Raw genomic sequence first — 10,021 nt, forward strand, 5'->3', positions numbered from 1 at the left:
AAAAATCCATTTAGCTCCCCAGTGGTTTTCGCCAATGAAGGAGGAATCATGTCTGTGACAATTTTCCCCTCTTATGCATTAATATCTACTTTGCACACACCTGGAGATACACAATGGAAAATGACTCAAACAAGGAATAGAATTTTAAAGGTATTATCGTGTCATATTTTTCTTATCTTCTGTTTTTTGTTATCTGACACTGTTCTGATTGCCTAAATATTCATTCTAGCATCATTAGTATCTTTCATCCTGTTTTTGAAAAAGAAAAAAAAAAACTACACACTGAATTTGTATAAAGAAATCTCTGTAAACATTTTTAGAAGAACAAAATAAAAGTTTTACCTTCAAGTTTTTGGAATACTTTTCTTCCTGTGTTCATGCTTCCTTGACAGTTCATGTGTACTTTTAAAACAGACGTATGTGAAAGAAATAAGTACGAACTCTTACACACACATCTACATATCAGATTAAATGTAAATAAATTTAGTGAGAAATTAAATAAAAAAGTTTACTAGGAAGAGTAACAAGACGTGGAACCTCAATCTTTAATAACTCGTCTTAATCAGTCGTCCACACTTTTTATAGTGCTTGTTTCTAGATATTGGAAAATAATTTCTTTCTGTGTTTGTTTTATTTAGATGAAGCACGCTCCCTTCATCCATTGTAAGTGCTAAATTAGCAAAATAACTCAAAAGAGAATCCAGGTCCACTAGTGTAAGCTCACGACTTTCTCAAAACAAAAGAAAAGCCAACTAGTTCAGCCATGATTGGAGGAGTAAGAGATGGTTGAAAAACTGTGATTTGACTCCGCTTTGTGGCTATTTTGACTCAGCTTCCATTGTTAAAAGTATTATACCGATTTATCATAATTGCGTTATCTCAATTTCATCATTAGAGTGTGTATTAGTTTTATTTTGATATATCTTTTTTAAATTTTATTATTTTTTTCAATATGTATAATTTAAATGTGATAATTGATACTTAAAATATGATAAAGAAAATCAAAGTTTACAAATTACAAAACAGAGAAAGAGAATCCTTCAATGCCTCATTCCAACGATATATTTTTCTCATTCCTTACCTTCAATTAGTCGTTGTGGTCACGAGAAGCCAAGTTTGAGAAAGTAAGTATTCATGAAGCGCAACAAATAGACTCATTCATAGCTATAAAAATAAGGAGACAATTTTCATCCGATGGGTTTGACCCAGTTCAGGCCCACTAATGGTTTGCCCTAAACAACTTACTCATTATAATAATTTACAAATATTTTCTTTCTTTCTTTCTTTTCCTAATCTCCATCTCATGCTCTAAATCATGATAGGTTGATAAGTAACAGCCAAAAAAGAGAGTATTGTTATGATAATGTTTTCTTTTTGTCTCATCATTTTGTTTCACGGCAATGCGACTTTTGACGGCATAGTTAGCGATAGTTAGCGATACTTGATAAGAAAGTTCGTAAAATTACAACTCTGTTTCGGAAAAGTCTATTCGCAAGTAATGTCAAAATAGTAAGAATACTTCTAATGCTATGTTTAAATGTATTTATTCTACTCCATTAACATCTGGTTGATAAAGTTTTGAGATATTCCCGTATATTTCTTAATTATTATTTGGAGTGGAAATTTTTATAGAAAAAATATGCAACAAAAACAATGTTTTCTGTTTGACTTCAAATTCTTTACATAGAATAACGGACCAGATAAAGTTTGGTTACGTGCCTTTATTTAACTACTTTAATTAAAAACGCAGTGTCGTCCAAAATAAATCTTTCTCTCCCCTCATATTTTAGTGCCAAAAATAGGCTAGTCAAGGCATTCTAGCGCTCTTTTATATTATGATAAATAAATAAATAAAAGGCGCAACGTGCGTTAGTGTTTATTGAATTGATGATATTTGACAAGTAATACCGAATCTAATGGTCTAAGCGTGTATTTATTTTTAAATAATTTAAATTATATTAACTTAATCTGCATGTCCTGAAACTGGTCAACAATTTTTAACTACGTCCTGAATCATTTTTTACAATTAAATTTCTAAACTTATATTTATTTTCTAAGGAATTTCCTCCCTCCATTTTCCCTGTTACATGCAGAGACTATATACGACAACAAAAAGAGAAAGATTTATGTGGGTCTTGCACCACAAAAAAAGTCTTCCATTCAGATTTAGACATAAACACGGTAGAAGAAAGCTTTTCTAGAAACGAAAGACAAAAGCACTTTGATTTTCATTTCTCATTTACAATATTCATATTATCCATTTGTTTCTTTCTATTTGGAAAATAATGTTTCGATTTTATACCCGCTAAGATAACACTCTCTCTTTTAAAATTGGATATTTCCATCATTTTTTTAAAGGTTAAGAGAAAAAAAAAACTTATATAAATTAATTTTAATCTTCATTTCTAAACTTGTTAGAGTTCTCATATCAATTAAAAATAAAACACTTTCATAATTAATATATATATATAAATAAATAAATAAAGTGAGTTGCAAATTTTATTTTATAGGTCAATTTCATGAAGTTGAGTTTTAAACTCATTTTTAACATAATATTAAAGTCATTGTTTAATTAAAATCTATCTTAACAAAATAAGTCGGTTTTATGATATTGAGTTAAACTTTAAAAAACCTATTCCAAAATTATTAATCTGACCATAGACATTTTCTCTTCTTCTCTTTTCATTAACTTTCCTAAACTAAGCAACACATCCATAATAAGAGTGAGAGGAGGAAGTCAAAGCAAAGCAATTATGAAGTCTTCCCTTTTATCCTGCAACTTGCTCCCAACCGTAACCTACGGTGGCGGCCACGACAACCCTGTTCTTATTAATCCTTCTCGATGGTCTAATAAAGTACATGAAATTTCCAAGAAAAACAGCCACATCACAAACCATAACATAACATCATTCACACCAACACACCACTAACTTTCCAACTCAATATTGCCTTGTAAATTCGGCAGATAATACACAAGTTCATGCCTGACAGCTATCTTTCACGTCCAAACTTTCTTCCTTTCACACGTGCAACTCCTTTTCTTCTCTTCCAAGCATTTCTTTCTATCCTCCAAATTCAAAACTTCAACTTGTAGCTGCTGCTGATTACACTGAAGAAAAAGATACAAGAGGGTACCTTTTTTTTTCTTTAGCTCTCTCTAGAATAGTGTTCATGGGTTGCTTCTTTAGTGCTCCTCCAAAGATCAAAGCCGAGAGCCCTCCACGTAATGGTATCGTTCTTTTTCTGCTCTTCCCACCTCCTTTTTCTTAACTTGAACATCTTGATTCTGAACTGTGTTTGCTTATGCTGGACACCATTTCGATTGGAGTTTTGAAAGTTCCAAATTTGTGTGGTTTTGTGAATAAAATTTTGCTGCTTGTTTGTGTTCGATGTTTGACTCAAACACCGTACAAGACTTGCTTCGGATGAACGATACGTGATCAGTTGTGCGCATCCAAAGCAAAATATAAAGACTTTGATTCAATTGGCACAGATTGATCAACGAAATTAAATAAAAATACAAACACCTGATATCAAATGAGATTTTTTTTATTGGTTGGAATTGCTTTCTTTTATTTGCAGTGAACTTGGATCCTCTGCACATTTAAAGGAACTAAGGATCCGAAAATTGTTAAATTCAGTTCAAAATTACAAGTTTAAGATGCAACAAAATAAAGACGGGTGTGATTTATGCAGTTCACAAGAGAACTCAGAGATATGATCTCTTCAACCATTGGTTTTAGAAGTTTAAAGCATAGAAGAAACTCAGAAAATTTTGACAATATAGATTATTCCATGTTTGTTTTTTAAGATGTTTTTGGTATGCAAGATTTTTCGTTTCATGTCGTGTTACATAAGACTATTATAATGTCAAACAACATTTTCTTATCCTTAAAAAGGGGAACTGTGTATGAGAGAAGTATGAATGTAATTGCAGTGATAACATTACAGACATGAATGGTAGAAAAACTGTTTCTGTACCCCTTTGACTTATGTGGTTTTCTGAATGAAGCAGAAAGTAGAAGTTAGTAGAGTGCTTGTCTTGAGTGAATGATGTTCTGTTCTGACATGAGCAGGTTTGAATTCAAAAGATGGTGGCAAAGAAGAGAATGATCTGAGTGTGACGGTGTCCTCTTCATCTATGCTTCTAACTCCTCAGAATGAGGTTGAGATATTGGAAGCCAGCAATTTGAAGGATTTTGCATTCAATGAGCTAAGAACTGCTACAAGGAACTTTCTTATGGTAGGTGAAGGTGGGTTTGGTAGTGTGTTCAAAGGGTGGATTGATGAGCAGACACTTGCCCCGACTAAAGCAGGCACAGGAATGGTCATTGCTGTCAAGAGGCTTAACCAAGAAAGCAACCAGGGACACATTGAATGGTTGGTGAGTGTCTCACTTTCACTTCGCATTTCCTTTCACAATTTAGAACATTCAACAATGGTGAGGAGTTTCAGTGATGCTCAATTAATCAGAAGTAATTTGTAATAAATTTCAATCAAGAATGAAAAGTGTGTCCAAAAGAGTGTCAGAGATGTGTTCTTAACATTAGTCTTTTTGTGAATATTGTAACTGATTAGCCTGTATTATGCAGACAGAAATCAACTACCTGGGGCAGCTCAGTCATCCTAATCTTGTGAAGCTAATTGGTTATTCATTGGAGGATGATCACCGGATTCTAGTGTATGAATTTGTGGCCAAGGGTAGCTTGGATAATCACTTGTTTAGGAGTAAGCTTCTTTTTGAGTTGCTTTTCTTACTTGTTAGGACCTTAAGCTCCTCAAAATCTCATGTCTACCGATGTTTGTGGATCAGGGGCCTCTTACATTGAACCGCTCTCTTGGAACATCCGTATGAAGATTGCTCTTGATGCTGCCAAAGGCCTTGCATTTCTTCACAGTGATGAAGTAGATGTAATATTCAGGGACTTCAAAACTTCTAATATCTTACTTGATTCTGTAAGTGAAATCACATTGATCATACAAGAGTAAGAGATAGGTTTATTACTTAGCCCTGGCTTTCTAAAATTGGTTTTCGTGAATGACAGAATTATAATGCAAAACTCTCTGATTTTGGATTGGCAAAAAATGGACCAGAAGGTGACAAGAGTCATGTTTCTACAAGAGTGATGGGCACCTTTGGCTACCCTGCTCCTGAGTACATTGCCACAGGTAAATATGGGTGAAAAAGTTTCTACACAAACATTTTTAGGAAAAGATTTATGTTTTATCGGAGAACCTTGTAACTTTCGAATGTTAGTAAAGAAAGTTTTCAACTTTACTACTAAATCACCTTTATTTCTAGGAAAAGATGATCCTTTATGTTAACCTTCTTCGAATTGTGTATGTTTTGAAGATCTCCCAAGTGATGGACGCACGTATAGAAGGGCAATACTCAAAGCGAGAAGCAAAGAGAATAGCTCACCTTGCAATTCAATGCCTCTCCACAGATCCAAAACTTAGACCAAACATGGGTGGTGTGGTGAGATCATTGGAACATCTTCAGGATTCCAATGACACACAAATAAATGGTCATAGCTCAAGCAGCGGTGGCACTCCTATTTCTAGCTTGTCTCCTTCTCCTCTTCGTACATAGGAGACCAACTTTATGATTTGCGTTGTTTTCGAATAATATATATATAGAGATGGCACTTTGTGTAGCATGAAATGAAAGCATGCATGCTTGTTACTTGTACAGATTTTTATCTCTTTATATTAGTAAGAGAATTTAGTTATCTTCCATTCTCACATTTTTCTTTTCTCCCACGCCTCAACTATCTTTCTTGGAACATGTGGCAAAATTTGAATGAGAATTGCATAGTTCTGGTACCATGTTTGGAAACTCCTACCGAATTGAAGAATTACCTTGAGAATTATGTGCATCGTTATGCTCTATTTCCACTGCTTCCAATGCTCCTATATCATTTACTTTTTTTAAAATATATAAATATGTAAAATATTTTTAATTATCCATGACTTTAAAATATTTTTAATTATCCAAATTCATTTATTCGGAGAATTTGATAATTTTTTTCATAAGTTTTGACGAAGAAATTAAAAGAAAATTGAAATTAAAAATTTTTAAGAAGAGATTTCAAATAACTAAAATAGTACAATTTAAAATTCACTCAAAAAAGAAAGAAATTAAAATTCTCAAATTCGAAAAATTGTTTATTGGTTAGAAAAAGAACGTTACATGTCTAAAAAGTTAAGTCAAGCAAAAGATCGAGATGAGTCGATTCAGATCAAAGGTCGAGTCAGGCTAAATGTCGAGTCAGTCGAAGTTGAATAGAAGATTAGGCTTGGATGGTTGGGTCAAAGGACAAGTTAGGTCAGATCGGATCGAAAGTCAAATCGATTCAAGTCGAGTAGAGTCGAAAGTAGAGCCAATCCAACCCGAAACAAAGAACAAACTATGTCACCCCAGGTCGGCCCGAAGGTTGAACCAGATTGAAGATTGAACCAAATCGGACTAGATCGTGTTGGACCAACTCAATTCAAGTCAAATCTACTTATATATAGTAGTTGGTGCAATAGTAAAACAATAAATCTATTAAATTAAATGATAAATTTTGTTAAAATAATCTTATCTCATATTAAAATATCATTTAAAAAGTAAATTTTAAATTTAATTCACAAAATTAAATTATAAAATAAGATTTACACTCACTCCTTCATTATTATAAATTCACACGTGAAATATCAACATATTTTTCATTCTTGAAAGATCGAGGAGCATCGTCATGAACGCCGATGCCTTCAACATTTGACTATGGACCAACCTTCATAACGTCACATTATAATTCATGTTACAACTTTAAGTAAATAATAATTAGTCCAATTTTAGAACCGTTTTAATTTAATTCCACATGAATTGGACCAAACTGGGTCAGAATGTGGCTCCTTCACTCGCATGCATGCCCCTTTTGAATCAACTTTGTACATTTGACTGTTGAATAGTAAGATTCCCAGAATCTCCTTCAATGCTTCAATTCCACATTATTACATGTTCAAGAAAATAACCTCTATATGCTTCAATTTGAACCCTTATTATATAAATAATGTTCTTAAAATGCTCTTTTAAGCCCTAACTTTACATGATTAATTTAAATATCTATCACTTGATGTGAGACTAGTGTCAATTATCTGTGATTCAGTGTTGTGTTGAGTTTGAATTTTGGGAATACTAAAGTCACGGTCTCAAGAAATTTTTACAGTGCATTATTTCCTGAAATGATGACAGGGATCATCCTTATTATTGACTACATGTAATTGAATCAAATATGCTAAATTCATAAAATAGTATTTTTCTAAATAGAATAAATTAATATCTTCTTCAAAACACAAAATAAATAAATAAATATATATATAACAAATTATGATAATAATTTTTTTATTTTAATAATAGTTAGATAAAAAAAATAATTAAACTATTTTTCTATTATCGTAAAAAAATGTAAAAATATATGCGACGTGAGGATATGTTTCTAACGATTAAAATATAATGAAAATTTTATGCTTGATTTTTTTTTTTTTCATTTTTAGTATTATTATGTGTGAATGAAAGGAAAGAAAAAAAATATGACAAAGAAGACAATGCGGGGAATAATATTAACAAGAGAGATGGAGAAAAAAATATCAAAAATCTTTTATTCAATGTCTATCCAATATACTAATAAAATATTTTTTTTATTTAAAATATTTTTTTTTCTGTTAAGTGTTAAAAATATGTTGAATAATTGAAAAACATACATATAAGATTTTTCGAAAAAGTAATCATATCCGCTGAATACTTTTTTTCTGACATGTAGATAGGAGGAATATTCCTTAAACTTCTCTTTTAAGAGTGTTCAAAAGCAAGACATGTGAACTTGACTTGATTGATAGCTATCGACAAAAAAGAGAGTTATAGTGAATGGTATTACAGTTTTGCCCCCATATTTTGAGATCAATTACCACAATTTAAAATTGTGTTCTTTTATATATTTTTTTATCACTGCAACAACTTTTCTTAACAAGTGTATGTCTAATATCTTGAAAGTGTAAAATATTTAAATTTTTAAAATAAATAAGAAGTTGCAGAAAATTTAAAAGTTTATTAATTCGAATGTAGGTTTCAGATTGTCATTGTGTGGCGAAGTTAATTTCATAATTTTTATGTTTTTTTTCATTCATTGGAAAATAGGATCATATATAGAGATAAATTTACTATTTTATTAAGCCATCAAATTAAATTAGTATGTATTACCAATCTTCAATTTATTATCCTCTTGGAGATTAACCTCATAAGTGATTAGACCTGAAATTTCCCAGTATCAAAATTAAACAAAACTTTATTAAATATATTTTTTAATTAAATTATATTGAAGGTCCCCTTAAATAATACAGTCAAAACATTTTGGTTCATGAGGTTTTTTCTTCACAAAAATATAATAAGTCATTCCACACCTGAACTCGAGTTTATCAAATGAATTTTGACATTAATTCAATTCAAATGCTATAATATCACCAAATACTATGATGTAACTGATTTAAAAAAAAAAAATAATAGGAAAAGCATCTTATTGTACTGGATAACCTATTATTGACATTTAAATATATATAACTTATCTTCAAATTAAAGAAAAAAAAAGGAATTTTGTAACATTTCTATTAGTACAGAATATATGTTAATTTTGAATTTGTATTGGTTGAAATTATTATGTTAATTTAATATTTTACTTAAAGAAGTGACATCTACTATCATTATAATAAAACAAATCGATAAGAATATTATTTAAATATCTTTATCTAAATTTCTGACATGTGTTTATTTTATTAGTTTTTCAGTCATTTACTAACTATCAGTACTGAATTGACCCTACTAATATGACATGTATCCAAAACTTTAGTGATTTAAGAGCTTTGTATCAAAAGAATACTTGAATTGACATAGTTAGTCTCTATGTATCTCACTTTGTTCATTTTGAAAAGTGGTTTTTCTTGTTTTCTTTACTTTGACAATTTTTTAGGCTATTGGAAGAACGAACTTAGTGTATAAGTATAAGGATAATGATATTTTAATTTTTTTTTATTATTTTTAACTTATCACTTTTTCATTAAATTATCATATTATATTATTAAAAATATTTCAAAATAAATACTTTAATAATAATTAAAGTAATAGATTAAAATATTATTATCTAAAGTATAATGAATTATTATCCAAAGTATAATGAATTATTGTGGAAGCTTTCATTTTATAATCTTGGAACTTGGTCGAAATAGGTTCGAATTATTTTCAACCTCCACCTTTGATTGCAGGTCATTTAATGAAAATAACTAAATCAAACCTTTTAATAAAATAAAAAATGAATTAAGAAAAAAAATCATATTAAATTAACCCACAAATATTAAAACTAAAATACTAATTAAATTTACCAATTATTATGTTAATGAATAAGATAAAAAAAACAAAACTCCACTTTTTTTATGTCAGTGATTTAATTTTTATTGTTTAAAACAATAGAAAATATAATACTCGAACTTCAATCATAATCCATCACTAAATAGCAAGTTTCACAAGTTAAAATATAAGAAAAATGCACATAACAGAGTTATAAAAAATAATATAATGTGTGCCGTCTTAGCTCAGTGGTAGAGCGCGTGGCTTTTAACCACGTGGTCGTGGGTTCGATCCCCACAGACGGCGAAAATATGGAATTTTTATTTTCAGATTTTTGTATTATATTTAGTTAAACTTATCGTTACATATTTTTGTATTATATTTAGTTAAACTTATCGTTACATATATATATATGGTTTTCATATATTTTTGGTTGCGCGGATACGTGTTTGATCCACGTTCACCGCAAATTTTGAATTTATAATAGGTCAAAATTACTATTATGATATTAAATGCTTATAACGTACATGCATAATATCCACTTAAGAGAATGATTCATGACTTTTTATTATATGAAATTGTTTGATACATTTTAGTACCTTTAAAACTTAAATAACGTTTGATTTTTAATATGTGCGA

The 10,021-nt window shown here is 30.1% G+C and overlaps 1 protein-coding gene and 1 non-coding gene across 2 annotated transcripts; both read left to right on the forward strand.

Moving 5' to 3' along the window:
- The first annotated feature begins 4,090 nt into the window (after positions 1-4,090).
- On the forward strand, positions 4,091-5,685 carry LOC114162930 (receptor-like cytoplasmic kinase 176). Its single transcript, XM_085666975.1, has 6 exons — positions 4,091-4,384; positions 4,593-4,728; positions 4,814-4,956; positions 5,046-5,169; positions 5,258-5,265; positions 5,354-5,685. Exons 1-6 carry the CDS (start codon positions 4,142-4,144, stop codon positions 5,591-5,593), a joined length of 894 nt encoding a protein of 297 aa, XP_085523101.1. The 5' UTR covers positions 4,091-4,141; the 3' UTR covers positions 5,594-5,685.
- A 3,931-nt stretch (positions 5,686-9,616) lies between these two features.
- TRNAK-UUU (transfer RNA lysine (anticodon UUU)) lies at positions 9,617-9,688 on the forward strand. Its single transcript has one exon. It is a non-coding gene; the product is annotated as a tRNA-Lys (tRNA).
- The last annotated feature ends 333 nt before the right edge of the window (positions 9,689-10,021 follow it).

The sequence above is a fragment of the Vigna unguiculata genome, chromosome 1 (assembly GCF_037176805.1).
Source record: "Vigna unguiculata cultivar grain cowpea cultivar isolate G323 ecotype 2 chromosome 1, ASM3717680v1, whole genome shotgun sequence".
In the NCBI taxonomy this organism is placed as follows: Eukaryota; Viridiplantae; Streptophyta; class Magnoliopsida; order Fabales; family Fabaceae; genus Vigna; species Vigna unguiculata.

Bases quoted from the DNA above. Each gene is read 5' to 3' on its own strand.
- LOC114162930 (XM_085666975.1), top strand. From the start codon at position 4,142: ATGCTTCTAACTCCTCAGAATGAGGTTGAGATATTGGAAGCCAGCAAT. The intron at 4,385-4,592 runs GTGAGTGTCTCA...TGTATTATGCAG, and splicing joins AGGGACACATTGAATGGTTG to ACAGAAATCAACTACCTGGG. The intron at 4,957-5,045 runs GTAAGTGAAATC...CGTGAATGACAG, and splicing joins CTAATATCTTACTTGATTCT to AATTATAATGCAAAACTCTC.